At 38.6% G+C, this 26441-nt stretch overlaps 5 protein-coding genes across 29 annotated transcripts; 4 read left to right on the top strand and 1 right to left on the bottom strand.

Moving 5' to 3' along the window:
- Positions 1–200: 200 nt before the first annotated feature.
- On the top strand, positions 201–6881 carry LOC112285787 (uncharacterized). Of its 11 annotated transcripts, none has more exons than XR_012218064.2 (6): positions 446–566; positions 1415–1766; positions 1999–2573; positions 3285–3762; positions 3897–3949; positions 4091–6881. XR_012218064.2 is itself a non-coding variant. In XM_090252628.1 (4 exons), the coding sequence occupies exons 2-3, from the start codon at positions 1442–1444 to the stop codon at positions 2541–2543; spliced, it is 870 nt and encodes a 289-aa protein (XP_090108754.1). In that variant the 5' UTR covers positions 446–566; positions 1415–1441; the 3' UTR covers positions 2544–2573; positions 3028–3167. The 11 variants fall into 11 exon arrangements, 7 of the variants coding, with proteins under 7 accessions (XP_024382706.1, XP_024382700.1, XP_090108754.1 ...); XR_016504524.1 differs by having other exon boundaries at positions 3897–4736; positions 4879–6881; XR_016504523.1 differs by having other exon boundaries at positions 3285–4736; positions 4879–6881.
- Positions 3943–6283, bottom strand: LOC112285786 (uncharacterized). The gene has a single exon (XM_024526929.2). It carries the CDS (start codon positions 6281–6283, stop codon positions 4118–4120), a length of 2166 nt encoding a protein of 721 aa, XP_024382697.1. The 3' UTR covers positions 3943–4117.
- Positions 6882–9761: 2880 nt separating the features above from the next.
- On the top strand, positions 9762–14891 carry LOC141045728 (uncharacterized). Its single transcript, XM_073535995.2, has 2 exons — positions 9762–12208; positions 12598–14891. The coding sequence occupies exon 2, from the start codon at positions 13071–13073 to the stop codon at positions 14010–14012; it is 942 nt and encodes a 313-aa protein (XP_073392096.1). The 5' UTR covers positions 9762–12208; positions 12598–13070; the 3' UTR covers positions 14013–14891.
- LOC112285557 (uncharacterized) lies at positions 14008–20562 on the top strand. Of its 12 annotated transcripts, none has more exons than XM_073535985.2 (8): positions 14008–17231; positions 17374–17453; positions 17727–17890; positions 18160–18225; positions 18538–18879; positions 19064–19243; positions 19461–19724; positions 19958–20562. In XM_073535985.2, the coding sequence occupies exons 1-8, from the start codon at positions 14092–14094 to the stop codon at positions 20423–20425; spliced, it is 4704 nt and encodes a 1567-aa protein (XP_073392086.1). In that variant the 5' UTR covers positions 14008–14091; the 3' UTR covers positions 20426–20562. The 12 variants fall into 12 exon arrangements, with proteins under 12 accessions (XP_073392086.1, XP_090108746.1, XP_090108745.1 ...); XM_090252620.1 differs by having other exon boundaries at positions 17712–17890; positions 19070–19243; XM_090252619.1 differs by having other exon boundaries at positions 17712–17890.
- Positions 20563–22154: 1592 nt separating this feature from the next.
- Positions 22155–26185, top strand: LOC112285446 (uncharacterized). 4 transcript variants are annotated; one of them, XM_073535994.2, is made up of 9 exons: positions 22155–22639; positions 23379–24032; positions 24223–24301; positions 24426–24521; positions 24750–24797; positions 25093–25142; positions 25321–25392; positions 25725–25801; positions 25913–26185. In XM_073535994.2, the coding sequence occupies exons 2-9, from the start codon at positions 23499–23501 to the stop codon at positions 25956–25958; spliced, it is 1002 nt and encodes a 333-aa protein (XP_073392095.1). In that variant the 5' UTR covers positions 22155–22639; positions 23379–23498; the 3' UTR covers positions 25959–26185. The 4 variants fall into 4 exon arrangements, with proteins under 4 accessions (XP_073392095.1, XP_024382058.1, XP_090108752.1 ...); XM_024526290.3 differs by lacking the exon at positions 22155–22639 and adding an exon at positions 22694–22934; XM_090252626.1 differs by lacking the exon at positions 22155–22639 and adding an exon at positions 22975–23093.
- The last annotated feature ends 256 nt before the right edge of the window (positions 26186–26441 follow it).

Raw genomic sequence — 26441 nt, 5'->3', positions numbered from 1 at the left:
TTTAAATTTTAATTTGGAACCATTAGATTTTTAAAAAATTATGTGATTAAATTGATAGAATGAAAAATATACTTTAGACAAAAAGAAAAAAAAAAAAAATGATGATTAAAAGAATATAAACACCTATTATCTTCTTCTTCTTCCCTTTTTTTTTTTTTTTTTTTTCCTTCTTCTTTTTCTTCTACTCTTATCTTATGTACTATACTTTGGAATTTTATTGTATTATAGGTGATTGTTGTTGTAATTAAAATGCCTTTTATTCCAAAATTTATTGTATAAAGGATACATGATACATGTCTAATTATCCAAGTGGTCAATTACACAATATCAACAACCTTTGCTTCGTTAACCTACAAATTCCCAAACAATAGTTTCACCTTAATTAATTTCTTCTAAAACTTAATGTGTTATGTGTGGTTTGTGTTTTGTGTGTCATGTTTTGAAGAGTTAAATTCCAGTTTGTCTTCGTGGTGTGAATTCCATAAACCCGGAGCTTTTCTGCAGCAGCATGGCATGACGCTGGAGGAGGAGGTCGCAATTGTGCTGCTCGTCATGGATTCTCGACGGTGATTGTCTCACTCGGTTCTTAACAAGTTGAGCTTTGAGCTCTGTTTTGTGTGTCTGTGTGTTTCGTTTCGTTTTTCTTCTAGAATTGAGTACAAAGTCGAGGTGGGTCGAAGTGATGGGTGTTGAGTGAGGGGTCTTTCAGAGAGGACGATTGTTGGGTTCCTCGTAATCTTCCTGCAATCCCCTCACACGGATCGTTGAACAAGCAGCTTTGCTGAATCACGCAAGGCAGTGGTGATTTTGGATAATTTGGGGTTGTGGTGATTCAAGGAGCTTTCATTTTAAGATTTATTGAAGAATTTTATCTGGGTTGGATAGCTGCCGTGTGATTCATCTGCGGGATTAGAATTTCTGCGCTAGATATGCCTGTGGTGTTCTTCTCAACTCACACATGTTGATTTCAAGGTTTGCTGATAGTATGGCAGCTTGCAGAGTTGGATGTAACTTTAGTGAAGGAATTTGTGAAGGAATCGACAGTTGGTTTCATTTGTCTTCATTTTTCACTTTTTTTCAAAAAAATTATGAATTCTTCTGCTTTGCGTGGTTTGCTCAACTTGTTATGAAAGACCAGAAATCCGAATTGGGGTATTTGTAATCTAGAACAGCATTGATAGGGTTTTGTATCGTTTTTGTCAAACTCTACCCAACGCTAGTTTTCGCAATTCAGGATATGTTGCCAATGTTTGAATGTATCGGTGTACTGGGTGCTCACTAAACATGTGTAGTGTGATTTGCTACATGTTTAGACTATAGTTTGTCCCAGTCTTCTGTTTGCTGCGTCAGTCATGTGTGTGCCAAACTCCTTCAGTTATCTTGATGAAAATTATACAACGTTTTATGCTTTTAGGTGAGGACAGACCTCTTAAGTTGAACGATGAATCCCAATGTGGACCTGCCAGGAATGGAGGCTTATCGATCAAGCCAAGCTAATCTTTCGCCAAGTGTGCTTGTTATAGCTTTTGATCCTTTCCTACCCCTCGTAAGGATCCCAGTACCTGTTGGGAGAGATGAGGATTCTTCCAAGGGACCTTACGTGCTCGCATTCCGAAATGAGGAGACTTGGCGTCAAGCTTGGAAAACCTGCAAGGAAAAAATTGCTACTCAATGTGAAGCAGGAGCAAAAGTGGGTTGCTCCGTAAGCGCTGCCATGGCGTGCAGACAACCCTGGTGGAAGTCTTACCTTCCCTTCTCTGGCTCAGGTACTTACTCTAAATATTTATTCTCATCTGCTGACATGCTAAATCATCATGTGCTATAATAACATCTTCTCCTAAGCTTTGCAGCCATTCAATTTTGTTGAAAGGTTTTCCAGAAATGAATGAATGGTTGCCTGCTTATTCGATTTCTTAGGGGTTAATGATCCAATTTTTTCTGGCGAATCATCTGTTGCTTTCAGGGCTCTTTGTGACTACTTTAGTTTTTTCAACCCAGGATCCGATGACCAATTCAGAAGGCAGGATTGCGAGGGCAGAGAGATGCGAGGCTGCCTGTTATCCTCTCACGAACGCTGCTTCACGTTCGCTCGCGAAATTTGTGACCCAGTCTATGCCAACATGAGAATTGCAGTGCCCGGTGCACCGATCGAGATCCGCTTCAGCGGTAGGCCGAAAGTGAGTACCCACGACGAGGTCCCTTCCCTGGCCACATCTCCTGGTAATTCAGAACCTGCTAATCTGGACCAGAAGAGCTTTAGATTACCCCGAACAACTTTTCGGGCCCGAGAACTGATGCAACATGAGCACAGAGTCGATTTTAGGAAAAGAATAGCGTATTGGACCTCCCCTAAACATTCACGTGAAGGTACCTTGGGGTCGTCTCCGAAGGAGGGCCGGGTAGGAGGCCTTGTGCATCCTGCTTCCAGAGATGGCCCTCTTCAACCTGAGATGGAGAATCCAGCCTCCAAAGGCCCAATCTATATTGCATCGGAGTGGTTGCAGGAGCTGCAGAGATCTGTGATGAAGAAGCTCAGCTCTTGATATTTGTAAAGATCGTAGAAGCGATGCAAGGTATGGTACATTTTCTCTTTAATTTGAGATAAGTAACAGTAAATCAATGTTGGAGATTGGCATCGGGATGATTGCGGATGTCTTTTGGTTTATTAGATGCCTTTTAGCGAGAAGGAAGTTTCATGACTTGCTTAATTTGTATGTCATGGCGCACTTTTGTTTCCTCCCTTCGAACACTTCAATCCCAATCCTGGATTTAGAGGCTGTTTCTATAATATCCTCTTAGTTGCAGAGCTGCCACAGTGATTACAATTGTCTAGGCAGTTTGATGGTGGATAGCCGCTGAAGTTTAGATTCAGAACAGCCTTTACGAAAACAAACTCTAGTCGATTTAACGTAATTAGGTCTAATTACATGGAGGTGAACTCAAGATTACACCCCACTCTGGGTTCTTAATGTACGTTGTCAGTAAATTGCAGTTGTTTTGCATGCACTCATTAGATGCTGATCTCAGTCTTGTACAGAGAAGACATCTACTTGGGGATAATGATGTCCAGCTTGGGATCTTGGATTAAAGGACTGATTCTTACCAGAAATAGTCAATGTGATAATATGATCCAACAGAATAGTCCTTGTTTTCCACTTTGTCCATGAAAACTGAAGGATACCTATTGTCTGTGATTTTGTGTCCAACTGGCCAAAGCTTTTCTGCTTTCAGTTTTAAAATAGCTTCTCACTTTTAGTTTTATGTTTACGTCGAGCTACCTATAGGTTCTCTCTCCTACTGGAACGCTGTTCTATGGATCAGAGAAGACGTTGTAAGCTTTCCTCCACTTGACTCATCCATTGTGAAGTTGGATGCTTGGGTGAGTTCATGCTAAGAATGAGGTTGATTGAAAAACACGCTGTGGATCGCGTGCCTACAACGAAAGTGATAGCTAGTCTGTGTTATTTGAGTGTCATGCATCAGTACACGACGGTTGTTGACAGGACAAAATAATAGAGAATGTAGAAAAAGACCGTAGTAAGAAAATAGCGAGTTCACAATCAGGAGATTCAGGCCACTGCTCTGTGGAATTGAGATTTCCTCCCAAGCCAAGGAAACGGATTAACCACGTCAGAGACCGAACCTCACATGTGGACGGACTACGCATCGACGAAAATCCAGATGCAGGTTTACAAGAGACGAGGATCCTGAACTATTTTGTACATCGAAAATAGATATTCTGACTTTTGAAAAAACAACCAGGTGAACCTTACTTCACAGGACATGAGCTTGTGTGAGTACAGATTGTTCAGAGACCGAACAATCGTTGTGATGATGACATAAAGTACAGTGGCACAGTTGAACATAAGAATTTGACAAGTCGCTAGTTTCACCAGATCGCATGGGACCCTTGAGCATCAGTTCTCGCAGAGTGCACGGGAGTTTGCAAGTAAGTTAACCTCAGCATTATTCAATTCAAAGAAAAAAGAATTCCAAAATATAAGAACTATGAACCTGGGAATGCAGGCCTGCAGTGATTGCAATGATTCATTCGACGTCAAAACATTCTGAGCATAAAGCTGCGTCGCAGGGCTTGATGGTTGGGCTGTGACATTATCTAAGGTCGCCAAAAGGGTCGACGTACTGATGCAGCCGTCGTCCCTGCTGAATCGCTGTCAGAGTGTGAAGCGGGGACTTGCTTTTGCATATGATGGGCTTGAGAATTTCCGTATGTATGAAGATTAGCCTTAATGGTTTCCTTCAAAGAATTAGGATTGGACTTCCTAAGCTGTAAGCCGTTCTGCGACCTCGATTTCGGGCCTGCAAACGGAGAAGCCAAGCGGTACAATGCAGGCAAAGGTCCAGCACAGCTTCCCACGCTCTCCTGATAATCATCCTGCTTTTCATTTTCGTCCTCATCAAATTTAAGCTTCCGGACGCCGAATGATGTCTTAGTCATGGACAATTCGTCGCTGATCTGGCTGGCAACACAACTGTCGTCAGTGTTGGACATATCTTGTCTCTTTGCACGCTCAGTCTCGGTCATCTTCTGCTGTGAATGTCGTGGCAGAAGAATTTCTGGGGATCCACCTCCACCTGCTTTTCTCAGTGGGCTAGGTCTCACGAGAGATTCCTTTGGTTGCAGCAGCCCTGCAGCATGTTGTTGCCGAAGCGAGAGTGGCCATGGATATGTCATCGGGCATTGGAGGTCCACATCTGCACTCCCAATCTCGGTGGTACATATCCCAATCGTGCTTTTGACAGAAAGGCTGTTGCTAACTGATTCATCTTTGTCGAAATCATTATCAAAAACCCTGTTCGGAGAATTGTGCGCTCCCATTCTTGCAGCTCGTTCTAACCAGTTCCACACCCACCCAGGCTTGTCAGGAAACGTATTGTCAACGATCCATGCAGGAGCTTTCTGTGACCTTGACCCAGTTTTCCAATGTTGTCGCGACATGGCATACTCCATCGCTCGCTCGCGTTTCAGGGCCGCCTCTTGCTTGCTTTTAAGAATCGCCTGACAATCTTGCGCCGTTCGGAGGCTTCCATTCCAGCTCTTGCTCACTTGCTCCATTCCGGTTCTTGCTCTTCGAGCTGCAATACGCTTTTGCGGCTTCGTTCTCGATATCTGTGTGCTAACAGATGGTGCTTCCTCAACCTCGTTCTGTGTGGTTTCCCCGCTTGGGTTCTTAGCCCGGACTAACTCAATCGCATATCTTTTACGATCTCTGTGGCCTCGAAATGCAGCTTGTATCTTTACAGCAGCCAAGACTCTCTCCCTCTCGCTGCAGCTCTTATCTTTCCGTGCACTAGTACTTATGAAAGTCGGCTTGGCGTTTTGTCCATCATTTTCCCTCGGATCCGAGAATGCAACAGTTGTCGCCAATGGGGTCTTCTCTGTGGCCGATCCGGGATTGCCTTCCATCGGAATAGAAGGACAAGGTTTATAATCTACTTTTGAAGCACGGGATCCCCGTGATCCTTTCCTGTCAAGAAAAGGAGTAATCTTTGTCAATTGTGCAGCCTTCTTCAGAGTCCCTTGTGTCACCATGCCTGAAAGCTTACTTGTGGCAACAGCCGGGAACAGAGCCTGAGAGGAGGACTTCATCCTTGTGAACCGGCTCGTTGGAGATGGGCCTTCTTGTTGCTTGGTTTTTTCGTCCACGTGTAATGGCTCTGAAATAAGATTGGTCTTGGCAGCAGTAAGCGATGACGAGCCACTCAGAGGGTTCCGTTGCACGCTGAGAAGTGGCCCTGAGAAGTACTTCTTCAACTTCACTGGAGAAGCAAGATTGTTTTTCATAGGTTCCCCTTCGGACGAGTGCCTTACCGTCAAAAGCGGCCCCGATTTGTGCTTTTCATTAGCCTTCAGAGATTCCAGACGAGACAATACAAGCGGTAATGGCATGGACGCCGTTGTGGCCTTTGCAGAAGCTGGAGCAAGATGTGGTAAACTCTTGACATACTGCAGCTTTCTTGGCTTGAACTTTGAACCCGCACAAAGGGGTAGAGCGGATTCCAATGATTTCCGATGGGGAGTTTGCGACTCGGGAGTTGTCAGAAGGTGTTTCACATGAGTAACATTGAAAGATTTACGTCTGAAGAAAGACGAGTGTGATGTGTCCTTGACGGGAGGGGAGATATGAATCTCCTGCGACAGCTTAAAACCCTCAGAAAGGTCATCTCTATCGTGTGTCTCCAGTGAAAGCGTCTCATACTGGCAACAGGTTTGAAGCTGTTTTCTCACCACGGAAGCCGCCGACGTCGTCTTCTTCCTCATGTTACCAGATGGCTATTTCCTGTGAACACTCATTTCTTCACAGTACTCATGTTTTTGTTGTTCCCCATTCTACCTCTCCATCATCGATCATTGTGGCCTAACTTGCTCGGGTCCGTTGGTGTGAATTGGAGGGATTTCATGCAAAGAGACGTAATTCTCAGGCCGGTATTCACCAGCAATATAGCGACTTGAACGACACCGTATCAACTTCTCATCCGAGTCGCCTGCACAACTTGAGGAGGAAAACAAATTACTGCAAGGAACGCGAAGTCGATGCCACGGCGAACCATTCTGCGAAATCGTGCTAAGCAATCACTTCCACTGCCTTTTAACGCAGAGAGATAGGATTTTTCTCGATACGATGAAAATCATTCAAGATAGAAAACTACCTGCAGCACTAAGATGATACTTTTCTACAAGAGGATTCCGAGGCAGAGAAAATTGTACTTGTTACAATTTAAAACTTCGACTGTTTAGGACTTCATCCACCACTATTCAGCAGAAAAGCCACTTCTACCCTAGAACCAAAGGTGGCATAGTCATGGATGTTCGTAAGTGGCACACATTCTATAAAGCCAGAAAACTTGGAGGACCTAAATTTGACAATGTCCTCGTCGTTGCCATAGCTGAAATGAGGCAAAGAAAAGTATGCGCTCAGCAAAGAGAGCCATAGGCCAACTTTTCCTCTCATCAGTGACTGTCATGAGTCGATAGAGAAGAATGGCAGAGAGTGGAGTTGAACCCGAAAGTACTAGCATACCTTTCATGCTTGTGCTTTAATCTGAAGAATGCTCGCTTTGAACCTTGCAGTTAAGAGAACCGATGCATGCATGTCACCCTTGTCACTTGATTAACGAAACAGGACAAAGCTTCCACCTCTTCCCTGTCACAGAATTCCTGAGCTGAGAGCTGAAGGATCGTTGGGCAAAGTTTCTATAACACTGAAGCTAACTCTCCCTCAGGTAGAACCGAAGTTCGAAGGCAGAAACAATAAAATGCTATCCAGAGTACAACATAGAGCTTGATTAAAAACTCGCCCTCAAAATGTACAGTGCTGAACAGGCACTCCCCACAAACCCTGCTCGCTACGTTCACTGGAGATCAACAAAACAAATATCGCATATCTAGTGGCCCTTTCGACCTGGATCTAGGAAGATTCTGACTAATATATGAACTGACAATCACGTCTCATTCACTCCGCTATTTCACCTCCGAGGTCAAAGCCATATTGCGTGCATCCCCGAGGACACACCACTGACCTTACACAAACTTCGCACCGCATCTGAAACTCCTTTGCATTCCCTCCTCCTGTTACGTCCTCAGACCTTCTCCACATCGAATGCACGCGATCACCTTCTTCAAGATATTATTGCCATTTCTCCTTCTATTCCTAACACCAACACTTCAACAGAATCTTCATCACTCGCCTCGCTTCCAGCCAAGTGTGGAACATTCTACATGAAAAATCCTGCGACACACTAATGCGCAACAGGGGAAGAGAAAGAACGCACCCCATCTCACGAGTTTCCACCTCACTCTAACTCTCTCCCTCTCTCTCTCACCCGCTCTATTGCTCGCCACAGCGTTGTCATACTCTGAAACGTCAGGAATTGTTTTGGTAACGCTGATCGTGGCGAGAGCCTCTGCAGGTCCTCCTCTGTGTGTGGGTCTCCCTGCAAATCTCACCACCGGGCTGGCTACTGTATCATAATGAAAATGAAAGACTGGCCTCGCCTCGCCTCGCCTTGCCTTCGCCCTAATCCAATTACTCAGTACAGTCTCGGAATTATTCAACGACATGTGTATGTCAAGATGGTTATTACGTATTTGATCGAGTTCAACCTCCCCTTCCCGATGCAGGCATTCGGGGCCCATGTAGAACAGGGTGCGAATCGAGCGACAGTGGCACACGACGCTGGTCACACTCCCAAACCCACACACAGCTCCTCCCCCCACTTAAAAACTCCATGCCATCCTAGAATTCTGCCGTGTATTGCGTAGCAGATGGACCACGGTACGAATACAGTGAGAGAGAGCGATGGTGGGGACAAGCGGCGATACTACTCACCACCGAATGAGTGCTGGCGAGTGTAGCTCTTTTGGAACACGAGAGCACCTCCTCGTGTGAGGGTGACTTGACCTCCTCCCTGGTTTTGACATTGGGAAGCAAAGGCGAGTGCCGTGGTGGGGTCTGTCTGTCTTGTGCCGCTGTGCCAGGCAGCAGCATGGGGGAATTCATAAAATTATTGGAGTCCCACCCGGAACAATTATCCACCCCACCACCATGATTCCATCGTCGTAGCTGCTGCTGCACAAGTCGCCGCCGATCTGCGTGGGGTCGTTATTGGATGGGGCAGGAAGCCGATGATTCCATCCCCCACCTCGTTCCCCCCCTCGGCACATGAGATGCTGTGCATCTCATTGCGGCGAGCGAGAGTCTGCAACACGAGCTTCACGTCTCCGGGCTCTGCCGGCAACGAGAGTGATAAAGGCTGCGAGACTGGCTTTGGCAGATGCTGAGTATCGAACCCGAGTTCTTACTGTCGCGCTCCCCATCGTCGAGCCTTGCCTGTGAAGCGGTGAGAGTGAAACATGACGCCCACTGGGGCCTCCAAATCCATGCTTCAGGGAGTATCGAACCCATGATCTCACGGACGAGCTGTACTGTGCAGTTCGACGCGGTAGGGTGGCAAGCATGAAGCGAAGCCAAACGTCTGAACATTTACTGCTGCAATTTGTTCATCTGTGAGTTTAATTTTTAAATTTACTAGAAAAAATATTAAGGATTTTGAACGTCCTCGAGAATTACTTCAGAATATTAAGATTTTTTTCTAGTAATTTACTAGACAAAGAGTTAAACTGTCACTGCTGATGAACAGTATTAAAAGGAAATGTCTCAGTTGAATACAGACATTAGCTTTTTACAAGTTTCGAATCTTTTGATTTATTTCTACTTTTCTGAGAGAATGATATATTTTATGAATGCAACTTTTAAATGCTTTTTTTTGGGTGTTTTAAAGGTTGATTTATCAAATTGAGTCGTGTAAATGCTTGATGTTTTCAATCTTCATGAGCCGAACTCATGGAGAGGCACCTTTCATAATCCTTTTTCGGGTTGTGTTTATGAGCAGAATTTTCATGTGAAAATAAACATCAGATTTTTAAAATTATATATGTATGTATGTATGTATGTGTGTGTGTGTATGTATGTATGTATAGTAGCATTTGTTTGCTAAGAAAACACACTAAGTGTTTGTCTTTGTAAAAAAATAAAGAAACTAATAATATTAATAATCATAGTTAATAAGTAAATGTAATAATTTCTTACACCATAATCATCAATATCCTACATGCAAAATAAACAAGTCTCAATATTTTCAAACACCGGATTTTTTTAAAAGAACAACCTTTCACCAAAGAACTTAAAATCAATGCATTAGTTGCAGAATATGCATAAAATTTTATATCACATAAACTATTCCTTATATATATATATATATATATATGTGTGTGTGTGTGTGTGTGTGTGTGCAGTCACATATAGTTTATTTTTAAAGTATAATATAATATAATGTAATATAATTTTTGATTTATTTTAACCAACATAGTGAACAAAAATTTACAAAAATTCGTACCAAATTTATAGGTTTTTCAGACCAATTACAATTTTAAAAATTTTGAAATTGAAAACAATAAAATAACATTAAGTTTTATTTATTAGATTTTGTAAGTTGTTTATTTAATAGTTTGTTTACTAAAAAAAATACTGTAATCTTCTTTTGTCAAGAATCTGATTGAATATTTCAATCCTAATTTTAAAATGAATAGTGATACCAAAATCTATAATAAAATTTTATACAACATTTCATCTACTCATTGATTAACAACACTTTGAATCGAAACATTTATATTTGAATATAATTAATCATCTGTAATGTCCTGATCTCAAGTCTCAGAGATTTTAGTTAGAAATCTAATTCATCTTAATCGTGCATCATATTCAGGGTTATAATTAACATAGTTATATTGCACATTGATCTTACTATCCTTCAATTCCAGTAATATTGTAAAGATCATGGTTGCTTTTAGCCATGATTTTTAGTCTACATGCATACCTCAATAGATATTATGTCAATACTCTCTTAAAACATATAATTCATCAGCATATATATATATATATATATATATATCATTTTGGGGTTAGGATTTGTAATACTTGAAATAAAAATCACATCATAATCAAGACATCCGCACAGCTATAAAATCTGTTAACTTATTCCTTGAGGAACGTGTTTTTATTTAATTAATTAACTTCTCTTAGGAAGTTGATTCTTTTGGTTCAAAGCCAATTGGTAGGGTGGGATTTTGCAAACCAATTATAATTTCGAACACAAGTTCTTGTTATGTATATTATATTTCTTTGTATGTTGCATTTTCCGATAATTTTCCGATAATTTTTTCTTGCAAAAAAATAAAAATAAAAAGTGCTCTACGTGATATGTAGACCTTTTTAGTTAAGAGGAGTTTTGATGCACAATTTTTTTGTATATGATTTATTATTTTTATATTATAATTTCTTCAAGTTTTACTTTAACATCTGAAACATTGATTCTCAAATTCACCATTACTATAAAAAAATTCGTAAATAAAGAACAACTGCATGAACTTTTATCCCTCTTTTTAAGGAGGATTTTCAACACATTTTAGGTTACAACTATTTTTATATTTTTTATGAATGAATGTAGACATTTTTGTAATGTATAAAAAGGATGTATATACTTTGTTAAAGTTTAGGTTTAGAAATATATCTCAAAATTTTCATTTTATACATTCTGTTTAATGAGGATATATGAAAGTAGCAAAATCTTTGACATAAACATGTTTGGATTCGAACAGAAGACAACCCTAGAAAAAACTGGATGGAAATATTTTTAAGGATATTGGGGAAGTGCATTCCAAAGGGTATAAAAATGCACATGATTTGGATCAAAATATTGCAAACATCTTCTATAATGCCACTGTGCAAAATCACATTGAAATAATTATAAAAAACAAAGAATGTTATCACGGATTTCATTTGCAATGGTTTCTATTTCTTACACTAAAATTACACCTTTGTTATTATGAGGTACTAGCTTCAAGTGGATTGAAATTGTTGAATCCTCACAATTAATCTTTCTATGAAAAAACATTCTTTTCAAGATTGTATTAAAATTAGTTTGAAATGTGAATCTTATATATATACTTATAAATATATTCACATTAACAAAGATGAAAGAGACAGTTTGTGGACCAAATCAATGTCTTCCCACAACGCTTGCATTTGAGAAAGAGAAAGCAATGCCGCACAATTTTATGAGGGATTTAGCGGAAGGTTTCATTGTTGTGAAGACACGTTCATCTACGGGGAGCCTTTTGAAGTGCCATGGATCAAGGCAAGTATCTCGTGGAAATGACCCATTGCATGGGATAAGTGTTTTGGTTGGCACACGCGATGCAATCCACAATTGGCTACGCTTATGCGGCCCCGGAAAATCCATCCTATGGATTGAGCATGGATTCTCCAAAGGAAATTGTCATGAGGGTCATGACTCATCTTTGGTCTCATTGGAGTTGGTGTATCGACAAAGAGATTACCGCTTCACTCATGTACATGTATTGCATGGATGCAAACTTGCCCTCTTTGCCTCAAAACCCACAAGGACGAAAAAAAACAAGGTTGTAGAGGTTGGTGAAGATGGTAGAGATTTGGATTGGAGTGGATTGGGTGATCAAGAATTCAAGCTTGCCAGTCACATTGATACAAAGGAGACCTCAACTATTATGCAATGGCATATTCTCATGAAAGCTATTGCATTTAAAAAACTTAACACAATGTTAGCTCATGGAGGTGCTCTTTGGGAGTTTCGTCGCCTTCTATTGCAAGTAATCCTTCTATTGTTCTAATAAAAGAATGCAAGAAAGAAAAAAATAAAAAGAGATTAAACAAAATTTAAATATAACAATATTTGAGATTGAATTTTAGTAGATGTTATGTTTTTTCTTTTTGGAAATATTAATCTACTCTACCACTTGTTGTAATACTCAAAAATATAGTAGTAATTATTTTTTTGGTTTGAAGTTTTCAAACAAAATCTTGAGGCTAAAAGATGGTTTAAATTGTATTGTTTCTTTGTTTATTTATAATTTGTTCTTTTACGTAAACATAAAATTTTGAATGTTTTTGTACAACATTCATTGACTTTTTCCAACACTTGATATTGATTTTTCATCAAAATGAATAATTTACACTAAATATGTGCATCACAATGTAGATTGTAAACCTTCCTGAGTTCATTGATGTTGATTTTTGCAACATAGACCTTCAAAAGCAACTTACTCACCACCCTTATTCCATCTTTATAATTGGATGTGATGCGGTTGTGATTCGAACCACATCAAAAAATGTCTTCATTTGGAAGATTGTCCGATTTGGTTTCTATGAAGGAACTGTCACTCTTGGTGGTGGGATAAGCTTGAAGGGATTATTGGATTGTTTGGGAGGTTTTGATGCCCAAAAGTCAAGAACCAAAGGAGAAGTAGGCGATACAAACCCTAATTCCTTAGGTGACAATGCAAACCCTAATTCGTGCGAAGGTGGAGACCCTAATTGCGGGGACCATGCGCTGGATTGGGCCGTGTGGCGAGGAGTCTATCAAGGAGGCCCGTTGGAGGCCATGCTCACGGCAGTTTTCGGCGAGGAAGACGACGCCATGGTGCTCAAATTCTTGACCGAGTTCTTCGCGAAATGGAAAGATCGAGAGCAGTGTCGATGCTGCGCCACCTCCGACCTCGGCACCGCATTCCGAGACTGCAGACATTTCGTGAACCCGGTCTCCAATTGGAAGCTGTCGTTGCAGGAACGATGCGCGCTGGCGCATCTACGCAGCGCCAGCCACGACGTGCGGCGCCAGGGCCTCAGAGTCTTGCTGGACTTGCTCTTCGACAGAAGGAGAGAGCTTCCCTCATCGAATGCACTCCAGAGGCACGCTCAATCCGCGGCGCAGAGAGGGCCGTCGCATTCCACCCCCGCGAGCTCACGCCTCGCCGCCGCGAACCCAACCGCTCCGCACTCGTCTGGTTCGAACCCATCCCCGCACCTCGGCAACAGAGAGAATCTGAACCTGTTGTCGGGGTTGATGGCTGTGATGGACCGGCCGTTGACAAGCCATCCACTCGGAAAGCCCAAGCACTACATCGGAGACCAAACCCAACGAGCGTTACAAGCCGCGCAGATGAAATGGAGCGAGTTCGAGGACATGAAATCAGACAGATCCACAACACCTGCAGTCGCTCGGCCGTCGCGTGTCCTACAATGGCCACAAGTTCTCGAATGGGTCGACAGCGGATTCCTCGAAGCCTTGCTGAGGGAAGGAACCCAACCAGGCGAAGAGACACAGCTCATCCCTGTCGAAGACATAGCCGAAGCGTGCGTGCAAGCGGTACACGTCGTGTCCGGCGAAAGCACGCACCGCATCGTCACCCGCCTGATCTCGCAACTACACAAGTTCGTGGATGTCTTCGGAACACTACGTATCGACGCCGCGCATCATCTGGATCCCATGAAAGCCCCGGCATCGCAAATCGCAACGGTGAGGCTGCGATCGTCGTTTGCGACGATGTCGCGATTCGGTCGATTGCTCGCGCTCTTGCTTTCGTCGTCGGCGTCGATTGCGTCGAGCTTCGCTGAGTCGCATGGCTTGACGCTCATCCTTGAGCTTTACTCTCTCCTTGCTCACAAACTCCCCACAAATGTTGGTGCATTTGACATGGCAAACTTTGACGTTCAAGATGAAGTTTTACCCGGTGAAGTTTATGAGCCCCACTTCCATCAAACCAAGACATGCAAAAGTCATGTATCCCACCATCCTAAACCTAACCCTAAACCACAACCATTGTGGGTTAATCACCATGAAAACAAACGCAAGTCTTCATCTAAAGCAACCATGCCTTTGACCATAGCAGCGCACGAGGTATCTGTATCTTCACCAATCTTGCATAGTTTTTTCACAAGGAACTTGATGGTTGTTGAAGACGCAGCAAGAACAGAGAGCAATTCGGAATCCAACTTGTTGCAAAAGAAACATGACTGTGTGGTGGCAGTTGGGGATAACAAATTGGGGTCTGTGGGTAAAAGAGATGATGACATAGAAGTGGATTATTTCCCATTGCTTACATTGGAAAGAGTCATTGGTATTATTTGGCGGACAAAGCTTTCTTTATTGCAATCGTTCATAAGTGTGTGGGAGTCTCAAAGCATATTCATGAACAAGTGTAAAATAGAGATGAAGCACATGTTTTCACAGGAAACGAAGTCGGTGGAGTTTCTTTCATGGTTCCTTTCAGATCTCATGGAGGGTCATTTGAGTACTTTGGGATTTGCTCATGTTTGTGAAAGTGTCACAAAATCAATCTTCAAGGTTATTTGTTTATTAGACAATGATTTGTTGGAGAATGATGCATTTGCATGGCATCATGTCCAAAAGATTCAATGCAATGCTCAGTACATGACAGAAGGGCCTTGGTGGAGCGGACCAGGGCCCCCACAAACTCAATTGTTAAAAACAAAGCTCTCTGATTCTCTGTTGATGGAGCTTAAAAAAAAAATAGATCACATAATTTCTAACTTGATGACTACTTTGTCAAACAATCCTTTGAAAGACGTTCAAAAGTTTAGCACTTGCAAAACTTTTCATCAAAAAAACAATAGCGTACATTTTTGGATGTTATGGGTTCATTTGGCTTGTTTGATTATGGCCTTATCAAATTATATAATCTATTGGCCAAAGAAGAAATCAAGTTTCAAAGATGTTTTGGAATATTGTGGTGAGAATTTTCATCATGTATTAACGATTCTTTCTAATTTAGGACCCGTGTCAAGTTGGATTCCCCCACAAATTCTCACAATGCAAAGTATTCTGAAAATTTTGGGGCTATGTATCCAAGATTCTACAACTGCAAATGCTAAAGAAAATTGGAGCCCATATGGAAAAATATTATGGGAGATGATGATTGACAAGTGGACACATTGGAATTGCATACAATCTTATATAAGTTGGTTGACCCTTGAAGCATGTCAAAGTTGTTTGAATAATGTATTCAACAATTTCCAAAAGGAGTTGAATGAGTCCATTCATTCATATTACTTTTCCCTTGAGAATCAACTAAATGTAAAAAAATATTTATCAAATGATTTCGAAATATTTCATTCTTCAAAGTTTTTTAAAAAGAAAGGAATTGTATTTCTTCATTTGGTTGTAATGCTAGTGAAACAAAAGATTTGCACTTACAATGAAAACTTTTGCAAAAGAAGTGAATTGCAATATTTTTGTGACGATGATGCCTTGTGGTTCCTTCAAGAGATTATGAATCCTAGTCACGGCCTTTTGTTTTTGGCTATTAAAAATAAGTATACCAAAGAGTGTGAAGAATGTGAAATCAAAAATCCCAATCAAAATTTTTCTCCGGAGATTATTTTTAATATTAAACAACAAAGTTTGATCCTTCTTGCTCAAATTTTCAGCCTGCAGTTCTTTGCTCTGAAACCACGAGCACTTAAAACATGTGATGTAACACACGCAAATATTTTCTTCACTAGAAAATATCTCATGTCTTTTCTTAATGTACTATATTGTAATTTTGAAAATGCTTATACCAAAGTTTTGCAACAGCTTAGATTTAATTCAATCTACTCCTCTCAAGGATCCAGACCCGGAGAAAATGAAAATAAATGTTCTTCTGTATCAAATGAACAAAACAGTTTTAAAACCAATGAAAACAATCATGAAATCATTCATTATACAACAGATCAAATGTTGAGTTTATGCTATTCATATGCTCATGTTCTCCTTGTTATAGCTAAGAATTTAAATGAAGATGGGCGCCTAATCTTCAAAGATTTGTGTATAATGGATTTTCTTATTCATGAAATTTCTTTAGAATATGAGTTTTCTCATGTTGTAGAATCCGAATTGTTTTGTAAAGTAGGAGCAAAGGAAAAATCCAATTGCATCAATTTTCAAGTCACAACCTCAAGAAAAGATGCAAATATGACATATAGTGGATTGAATATCTCAAATCCAAAGACTAGACCCATAGAAATGGATTGTGCTCTTCCAAGTCTTGCTCAAGAATACAACATTGGAAATTCAATTTCAATGTCCCCAAAACTTATGGTACAAAAGATCATGGAAAAAAATACTATTACTATGCAAAGTCCAATTTTGATACCTGAAGAGTGTATACTAGATTCAAAAAGAATGGCTACAATATGTGACAATAATACTTTTGAAAAAAAAGATTTGTTAAAATCTTCTTGTAATAATATCTTTGGTGATAAAAACTTGAGTGTTGAAAATAGTAGCAGTACAAATAAAACTTCTAGAAAGTGTGATTACACTAGTAAAATTTTTGTATATAGTGGTCGATTTTTTGACTTAAATGAAGAAGTTGAACAAGAGCTTGCAAAAGAAGATGATGAAAATCATGAGGAATCACATTCTTCAATATTAAATATGTATAATGAATATAGTGAGTTTGAACAAGAGACAAGATTTGCAAGTATTGAATCTAATAACAATGAGGATTCTTCTATTTCATCAACTTCTACTATATTTAGTGAAAGAGTGGAGAAGGTCATTCCATCTATGACAAATTCTCGACCAAAGATACCCAAGCTAAATCTCACAAATGCCTTTGATAAAAATCAATCAATATTTGAAGAGCACCTTCATGCGCATAAAATTGGGCATAATTTTCTTAAAGTTGAAAGTGAGGGTGACAAATGGAACATCCCAAGTCCAAGTCAAATTTCTTGTGACAATGAACGATCCAAGAGGCCCATCTATCATAATCTAAGCTTACATGTCATTTTATTGGAACTGATTATCTATCTTATGTTAAGCCCAGAGTTAGTGTTCATTATTATTATTTTTTTTTTGTGAAAAAAATCATATTTATTTACTTATTTATTATTTTATTTTATTTATTTTTATGAATGTGAGCCAAAAAATTTGCATCTCTGAGTATTTTGATAATTGAAATGCATGCAGAGGTACATTAGAAGTGTTTTATTGTGACCGTTTTCCAATGGAAAGTCAAAAACTTAATGCACCATTTTACTTATTTTACCGTATCCTTTCCCAATTTCATATTAAAATCTTCATGTGTACATCTCCTGTATTGTCAAAACATTATAAAAATAGATGTTGCAAAATAATCAGGCTGTTATTCTTTTTTAATATAAACAAATATTATCTCATGTAGTAGTTTTCTTTTATCAAATTAGTTGAGACATTTAAGCAATCAGATTGTCACCAATAATTATCTTTTGTGTGTGTGTGTGTGTGTATGGTTTTATCATCTAACTTCATGATGGCTATCTTTAAAGATGTAAAACTTTCAGATATCAACCACACAGTTAACGAGAATGTTGTAAAAACTTTAGCAAAACGTTTGGATGCTTCTCATAAATCTGCATTCCAAATCTTGAAATTAACATGGCAAGCTTTATTTGATTCATCTGTTTATACTAATCGAACCCAAATTGCACAAGGGGTTCAGTCTCAGGTGTTGTACAATTTTCATGCATGAACTTGATTTGAACTTTTAATATTAAAATTCTAAGAGAGTGGCGGTTGAATCACTTTAGTTGGTGAGAAATATGATGCAAAAAAAAAAAAAAAAAAAAAAAAAAAAGAAGAAGAAAAAGGGGCAGAAATAATAAAAGATTGGGAATAGTTTCTAATTTTATATTTTTTCAAAAACTATTTTCAGTTTTTTCAATTGATTTTTTTGGGGTATTGCATGTAGTTGATAATGCATTGTTTTGTAAGTAGGTATATAAGGCGACTAGAAGAATTGTAAAGGATGGTGTAAACAATGATGAGGTGGTTGTATTGAAGGTAAAAGAAAATTTGTCCTAATTTGTCATTAATGTCTTCAATACTCTTGTGTGTAGACAGGAAAAGATGGACCTTTTTTTTTATGGGTTGTTACCATTGGTTCTTATAACAAGGAAAAAATAAATTAAAAGGTGCTTCTTGATTTTCATCATATAATATGCTACATAAATGAGAGAAAAAAAAAAGGAGCTATGAATGTATTCTAAAATTTCCTTTATAACTTATTATTAAAAAAATGATTAATAATAATAATATTATTATTATTATTCTTTTCTAAAGACAAACCATGCTGAATCATAAATTACATTGCAGTTGATTGACATGCCTAAAGGTCCTCATGACCCATGTAATTTTTTTGATGTATACTCGGAAGTTCAGATTTTGGAAAGGTTTTTAGGTGACTTCCGAGTTTGTCAAATCATAGATTATGGTGTTGAACATGATGCCTTTGTGTTGGTTCTCAAGCACTACAAGTGCAATTTGAGAGTGTGGCGACAACAACACACTTGCAATAACTATTGTGCCAACAACAATCAAAATTCAATACTAATAGATGAGCAACAAGATTCAATGTTAGTGGAAGAAACATCTAATGGATCTTTGCTTAAAAGGCTCCCTTTGTATCTTGAAATTTATGGAGCAGTTCTTCAAGCTGTAAGTAATTTCACCCTTCAAATTAAGAATAAAAGTATGGGTATAATAGTACCAAAAGTTAACCAGTATATGTTCCATTATAGTGTCATGTCAATTATTATTATTATTATTATTTTTTTTTTTTTGAATTGTTAACAAGTATATCATTGTTTGTTATTGATGTGTGCTTGACATTGAATATTAGGTGAAGGCTTTAGAAGTGCAAAATATAGTACACTATGATTTGAAATGTGACAATTTCTTGTTAGAGCCTTTAGAAACCATACAATCAAATGAAGAATTTTGGCAACCACAATGGCCTCCACAAGATGCAACTTGTGCAATTCCATTTCGTGTTTCAATAGCAGATTTTGGTCAAAGCAAAGTACAAACATTTTTCTTTCTTTCTTCATTCAAACACCCACTCTTTGCGGTTGTTTTTTCTTTTGTGTCTTCTGACTTTCAATAACTAGATAAATACTAACAAAATACAATTTCTGTACCAATTTTTTTAACACATGAAAGTATATAGCAACACTATTTATTTCTTTTTGAAACAAATACTAGAATTAATTCCACATTGTATCATCCAATCAACATAGGCTTCTTTTGTTCAAGGAGGGGAATGCACAACCCGCAACCGAGGCACAGAATGTGTGAAGAGCCCCGAGATGTTGAAATTGTTGAGCAGAAATGCAAGTGCATCGTGTGAAACATCCTCAAGCGTGGATGACAAAATCACAATTGGCAAGGCGGGTGACATTTGGGGGCTTGGGTGCCTTTTGTATGAGCTCTTGACTGGAGAGTATCTTCTGTATGACAATGATTGGGTTCGCTTTTTCATGCGCGTGACTCAAGCTACGGAGGTATTTACTACCCATATCATTTACACAAAGAAAACACACACACACATAAATACATGAGATCTTTACTTTATAAATTTTTTGTATTAATTTTACTTGAAGTGGAATAAAAATGTATGACCAAGGATCAACACAAAATAAGAATGTACACAGAGTCAGAAATCATTATTGATTTTATTGTTTTGAGGTTTGTTTATTACAGTTAACTCAGTAAAGAACACAGATGCAACATGCAGGAACTCATATCAGATGAGAAGGCTGAAAAATTAGATAATTGTTCCCCCATTATTGAGTTTTTGCAATTTATTCTCGTTAGAGATCCACATTCTCGGCCATCGTTACAAGATCTTGTGGTGAAGCTTGAGCAACTCCAAGAAAAGCTAAAGATTAAGACAAAGATTGATAGCACAAGGGAAGACATATTTGGTGATGAAGATGATATTAATGTTTTTGAAATTGAACAAGAAAAACCATCTTGTGAGATGATTGTTATCCCTACTAAAATCCAACCATTAAAATGTGTAAATAATTCATTGCAAAAAGGGTACCAAATTCCTAGTGGTACCACTACTCTACCAAAATGTAGTGTTTATGGAAATTTACAAGTACAAAAGATATGTGTAGAAAAGAAAAAAAGATGGTTTGTTCAATTTTGGCAAGGATGTTTGGCATGTTGTTGGAGGGGCAAAAACATAGTGCAATAGGTTAGAAATAATCATTTTTGTTATGAATTCCATGCTACAAATGCTTCAGAAAATGAGTCAAATTTTTGTGTTGTTGAATATGATTTAATTTGAAGCGTACATTATTGGCTTTATTTCAATTCAATTCAATTCAAGAAGGTGCAAATATATAAATATATATATATATATAAATATATATATATATATATATATAAATATATATATGAATAAATTCATTGGATTCTATTGACATAAATTAGATTATACCAAGATTATTATTTTTATTATTATTATTATTTTTTTTTTGTGAATTAAGAATATATTAATGCAGGCTTTCTAATTCTTATCTAATCTTACAAATAAAATATTGAGTATGTACAATCCTGTTCTATACATAAAGATAGTTACAATGAAGTCTTACTAATAAATTTCTTGTTTTTACTTTTCTTCTTTCACATCCTGTAATATTATTAACCAAATATTTGATTGTTTGTGCTAAAACCGCATGCTCAATATTAGTGCTTTTTGATAGGTATTAATTATTATATTAATAATTCTGATACAATGTGAATAATAATTTGTGGGAAAATTAAATGCTTATGTGAGACCTAAATTTAGTTCAGTTTTCAGATTCATTGAAACTGATTAAAAAATTAGATGAGCTTTTTCAATAGTTTAATCCTACCTACATGCAAAGAATCATTTCAAATACATGTAAAGTCAAATGTAATAAATAAAAATGAAGACTTTGAAATAATCATAAATCATGTAGACCAAGATATAGTGACATTTATCTTTTATTTTTGGATTATTTCAAAATTTCAAAATAAAAAGTTAAAGTAAAATAAGTCAAATGGTAAGATTTCAAGCTTAAAGTTTAGACAGTAGAAGTTTATTTTGCTCTTACGTATATAGTAATAGAATATATCATTTTGAATATACTCAAATTTAACATATTTAGATGTATCAAATAATAAATTGATAAAAATAGATGTAGATATAAAAATGAATGAATTTAAAATTGAATACTTTATAAAATATTAAAAAGTTAGATTACACTTTTTCTTTGAAGGTCCATAGAAATGATCTAAGTTGAATCACTTAGAATTTTTCAACTAATTTAATTCTTTATATATATATATATATATATATGCATTAAATATCATATGTGCTGTTTTTTTTATAACTAATGAGTTTCTTCTATTATTATTATTATTTTTAAAATCACTTTTTTTAAAACATAATATTTTAATATGAAATCATATATATATATATTGAACCAATATATCAAAATTAAATCTTATTTTTTTGCACATACTTTATTTCTTCAATGCATTTATTTAATTTTTTTTCCTTACTTAAATAATAATTTAGATTTTTTTAACACAAATCAATGCAAATGCTTAATACTTCTTATTCTAAAAATATAGAAAGTACACAAAATAACATTAAAATAATTGAAACTAGACTCTCTTATAAAAAAGTCCAATTCTTTTACAATTTGGATTACAAAACAAGCCTTATATTTCTAAAGCATGTACTTCAACTAACTTACATTTGCTTGGTATAGAAGTTATATATATATATATATATATATATATACTATCAACACACACATCTTCCAAAACTCCAAACTTTCAAAACTCATCTTTAATGTATTGATTACAATGCTTCTTGATTTGAGGCCGATTTTGCAAAATTCACTATTGAACTTAATTTACAAATGCATTTCACCTACCAAATCATCATTTGATAGGTTCAATCTCACCTTGATCTAGAGTAAATATTTATATATCTTTAAAGTCAAGACAAAGAGTTAGTGAGTATTTTCACAATATCAAAACAAGGTCTTTCACCTCTATGGAGCCCTAAGGTCAAACAATGGTCGGATTATTACAAGGTAACCTAAAATTCCTTTGGACTACTTTCATTCTTGAAAACCACATGAATTACCAACTCAAACCAACACCAAATTAAAATGACTACACTAAATGTTCTTCCACCTACCCAAACTTTGCATTTACTTATGAACATGTGTTACAAAACGTCATCTCCTTGTTGCACTCCGGCACACAATGCGAAGAAAATCACTCCAGTTTGTACACACGAAGAAGAAGAAGAAGAAGAAGAAAAAAACTAGAAGCTGTGAAGATGATGATGAAGAAGAAGGAGATGGAATCAGCGGCGATCACAAGGCTGCTGCTGCTGCTCAACCGAGCAATCTTCAGCGTGTGGGTGAGTACAATTCGGGTGCATTTCTTACATTCTTTCCTACTTTCTTTCTGTCTTGCTCACTGGGTCTCTTGCTCTTGCTCGCAGATTGTGTATGTGTGTGTTTTTTCTCTTTTTCTGAGTGGCCTGGAGTGAAGGTGGTGGGAGCCACAAAACCCACCCAAGCTCAACTGCCGCTGCCAACCATTTCTATTTGTGATCTCTCAGTATCTACGTGGACCGAGTGTGGATCGAGTTCCAAGGGGTTCGGATTTTGTGGTTTTGCGGTGCGCAACATCGCGGAGCCATCTCGATTCCGGTCTGACTCGTGGTCATGGCACTCGCTTTGGGGGAGCTGACCTTTTTCGTGATCAGCTTTTGAGAAGCTTTTTGATGGCTATTTGGCGGTTCTGTATCGAGTTGAGAATAGGTGTCTGTGAGATTGGTGTGGAGATTGTGGGTGGTTTTGGGTTGCGGGGTGAGCAAGCTACGTTGTTAATTGGTATGTGGGGCTTGCGGGAATAGTTGGCTGAAGTATCTGTTTTTTTCAGTCGGTGATGCGTTAAGATTCTGGAATTTCGTGGGGGTCAAGCGAAAGCATATTGCTATGTATAGAAATCGGTCCGATGCTTTCAATTCCTTGGCAAGGTTTATGCTCTGCAAACGTTGAATTGTTTTCGCGAGAGTTTTACTCTGAGGGCTGAATTTGTGGATTCACGAACTTTCCTGGCATTCACGAACGTTTTGGGGTGTTGACATGCAGGATGAGACTACAGCTCTTTTGTCAAGTCCACGGATCGCGTGCAGCTCACAGAATGTGTAGTCGAAAATTCTTGAGCCTGTGTGTCCACAATTTCCTTTAGCTTTATCTTCCTTTCTCTACATGCATCTGTCCACAATGGCTCAGGAGGAAAAATGCACCGTACCCAGTAATGCGAATTCGGGCGCAGCCGACGCTGCTCCCGCACCGCGTGATGTGACCAAGATAAAGAGGCCCCAGAAAAGCCTGGCGTCGTTTGTTGCAGGTGGAGGGGCAGGCATGTTGAGCACTACTCTGCTACAACCCCTCGATGTAATCAAGACCCACATGCAAGCAGCGGAAAATCCCAGAGATAGGCACTTCAAAGTGGTCGTGAACAGGATTTTAGGGGAGGATGGTGTGAAAGGGCTCTGGAGGGGCACGGGACCAGCTTGTGTTAGAGTAGGGTTAGGTGCCGGATTGTATTTCGCAGTTTTAGGGCCGATGATGGAGACCATTAGGTCTGCATTCGCTCGTGGAGAGCCTTACACTCAAGGCGATGGGGGTCCATTGAAGGAGAAACTTCCAGCTCTGGTGACTTTGAGTGCGGGTGCGTTGACAAGATCAATTGCATCTTCGGTTGTCTGTCCCATTACGGTCATCAAGACGCGCATGGAGGCAAGTTCTCTTACACAGAATTTGGAGTCATGGCTTTGGGGTCTGAGAATTCTTGCAACTAGGAGTTTAGACTACGTAGGGATAGCTTGAGGATCAACTGTGTGAGAATGCTTACGTAGCAGTGGATCTGGGTCGTCAGGGCTACGTTCTTGGTTGATGGTGACAAGCGTGCAGCAGGGCGGGGGTGCAGTATGCGGCGGCGTCTGGTCTTGTTTATCGCAACACGTTTCATGCTGTTCAAACTATCTCATATAAAGAGGGTCTCTCCGGTGAGTGAATGTTGCGCTTTAGTTTATTTTCACTTGTTTCTCGGCCATACTTCGTTCACGCAATTGTAAACTGGAATCCCATCCTACTCTTTACACTTCTCACCATATGAAAGGGGTTTTACAGGTCTTTACAGTGGATTGATACCAACACTAGCACGAGATGCACCATATTCTGGTCTGTATCTTCTGATGTACAATCGCATTGGCAGCTCTTTGAAAGGTATTATCATCGCCCCATATATTCATTCTGGAATGCCCGAAATGGTTCATATTAATCTTTGAGATGAGACGAATATCTATAAGTACGTGTGCTAGCTTGGATTTTGATGGCTTTTTTAAATATCTAGCAGCTACATGGGTGTCTCCTGTATTTTGAGAGTTATTGGAGTGGTTATTTGGGTGTTAAGTGAACCGGAAGTTGACTGGATCGTATCTCAATGTTGTGTAGAAAGTGTGCCTACTGGGACTCCGCAAGCTGCTACCAATTTCTTAGCAGGTACATGATTTTGTACATGTCAGAGCTCAAGTGCACAAGCGATAGATTTGTGTCGTTTGGAGAGGGTTGTGGGCATACTCGAATGTTTTTGTGTTGATTTTTTCTTTTACCAAGCGTACAACACGTATTGGTGCTGCGTTTTTTACAATGATTCATGAAATAAATCATGCTTACATTTAGCAGGTCGAGTTTTGGTATTGTGATTTCAAGTTCTAATTTTGTACTATGGTTATGGTGCGACTAAGTTGGCATTTTGAAATGTATCGTAGATTTTAACTTGGTAGATTTTGGGCAGGTGCTCTGGCTGGAGGGAGCGCGACACTTCTAACTCATCCCCCGGACGTGGTATGTTTCTGGCTCAGACGCACAAAACTATTGAAAGTCCATCTGAGAAGAAGAATGTCTGATGTTTGTGCCTGCGCTAGCTCCCTGACAAAGTAGTTCAATTGAATTAATAGGCATGTTGGATCCTTTTCTTCTCTAGAAGGTTTTCATTTCTTACCCTGATTCCACCATAATCCAGATTCGGACAAGGCTACAGTTGGAGCAGGGCCTCACCTCCAGCATTGTGTCTACAGTCAAGCACATTGTTGAGGTCGAAACCTAACTAGATTTATGTAATCTTCATGCTTTCCGTTGGCATCTCTTTTCTCTTTTCAATCAAAGTGCATGAACTTGGTGGATCATTAGCTCTGCCGGAGTAACTGCATTTTGGCACGCACTGTCTGTGGATTTAGCCCAACGCCCTTGTAAGCAGGGGGCGTCAGTTTCAAGTGAGCTTAAACAGAGTTTCAAGATAAATAATTGATATGCAGCCATATTTTTATGTAACTACTTTTGGTTGTAGCGCATGCGGGAATGTGCTTCCTGATACGTTTCTTCAAAGTGGGTCGACCCTGTCTAAGCATAATCTGTGCATCTGTGCAGGTACATGGTCTTAAAGGTTTGTTTGTAGGGGTGATGCCGAGGGTTGGGAGGCGAGCACTGCAGCAAGCTTTTGCATGGTAATAAGAATACCACATATCTTTAGCACCTCATAGTCGCTTCTTTTCTCTGTTAGTAGGTGTACATCGTTTTCAGTCTCTCAATCTCATTCTTCGGCTTGTTTTATGCAGGACAATCTACGAGGAGATAGTGCAACGAGTGTCCAGAAAATTCTGACTTGCCCACACAATCCAAATCTTGGAAAGTAATTTGTGGAGTGTCGCGACTTAGATTCACGATTTTATCGTATTGTTTTGAAAAAAATACTGGTTTTCTGCATACTTTTGGGGCTTCATACCGAGAAGTGTGTTTGGTCCTGGAATGTCAAAAGCTGATTTCAGATGACCCGCTCAGTCTTGGTGTACATTTAAAATTAAAATGGAATATATGCAGCATATTTGCAAGTGTTTTTGCATTAAATTTACAGCCATATATATTTTTTAAAATAAAAACACATTCTCCAATTGTACTACATTAGGAAAATTTCACTTTCAATTTACGTTTGTAATTCTATCATTATATAATCATTACTAATTATTAATCACTACATTAATAAGATTAAATGTTTTAATAAAAAGGAGGGTCATTGTTAGCTTCAAATGTAATATAATATATTTGCATGTATTGTGCTTTTGTAACAAAGTACACATCATTACTATG

This window comes from Physcomitrium patens, chromosome 8 (genome assembly GCF_059467195.1).
Source record: "Physcomitrium patens ecotype Gransden chromosome 8, ASM5946719v1, whole genome shotgun sequence".
Taxonomy (NCBI): Eukaryota; Viridiplantae; Streptophyta; class Bryopsida; order Funariales; family Funariaceae; genus Physcomitrium; species Physcomitrium patens.
The sequence above is the reverse complement of the archived record's forward strand: the minus strand, read 5'-3'. Positions and strand labels throughout refer to the sequence as shown.

What these genes read in the sequence shown, in the direction of transcription:
- LOC112285787 (XM_024526932.3), top strand. Translation starts at nt 1,442, where the DNA reads ATGAATCCCAATGTGGACCTGCCAGGAATGGAGGCTTATCGATCAAGC. An exon ending in CCTTCCCTTCTCTGGCTCAG is followed by an intron (nt 1,767 to 1,998) that starts GTACTTACTCTA and finishes TTTTCAACCCAG; the next exon opens with GATCCGATGACCAATTCAGA.
- LOC112285786 (XM_024526929.2), bottom strand. Translation starts at nt 6,283, where the DNA reads ATGAGGAAGAAGACGACGTCGGCGGCTTCCGTGGTGAGAAAACAGCTT.
- LOC141045728 (XM_073535995.2), top strand. Translation starts at nt 13,071, where the DNA reads ATGGAAAGATCGAGAGCAGTGTCGATGCTGCGCCACCTCCGACCTCGG.
- LOC112285557 (XM_090252619.1), top strand. Translation starts at nt 14,092, where the DNA reads ATGGCAAACTTTGACGTTCAAGATGAAGTTTTACCCGGTGAAGTTTAT. An exon ending in ATGGAGCAGTTCTTCAAGCT is followed by an intron (nt 18,880 to 19,063) that starts GTAAGTAATTTC and finishes ATTGAATATTAG; the next exon opens with GTGAAGGCTTTAGAAGTGCA. An exon ending in CAGATTTTGGTCAAAGCAAA is followed by an intron (nt 19,244 to 19,460) that starts GTACAAACATTT and finishes CAATCAACATAG; the next exon opens with GCTTCTTTTGTTCAAGGAGG.
- LOC112285446 (XM_073535994.2), top strand. Translation starts at nt 23,499, where the DNA reads ATGCATCTGTCCACAATGGCTCAGGAGGAAAAATGCACCGTACCCAGT. An exon ending in ATATAAAGAGGGTCTCTCCG is followed by an intron (nt 24,302 to 24,425) that starts GTGAGTGAATGT and finishes GGGGTTTTACAG; the next exon opens with GTCTTTACAGTGGATTGATA. An exon ending in TAACTCATCCCCCGGACGTG is followed by an intron (nt 25,143 to 25,320) that starts GTATGTTTCTGG and finishes ACCATAATCCAG; the next exon opens with ATTCGGACAAGGCTACAGTT.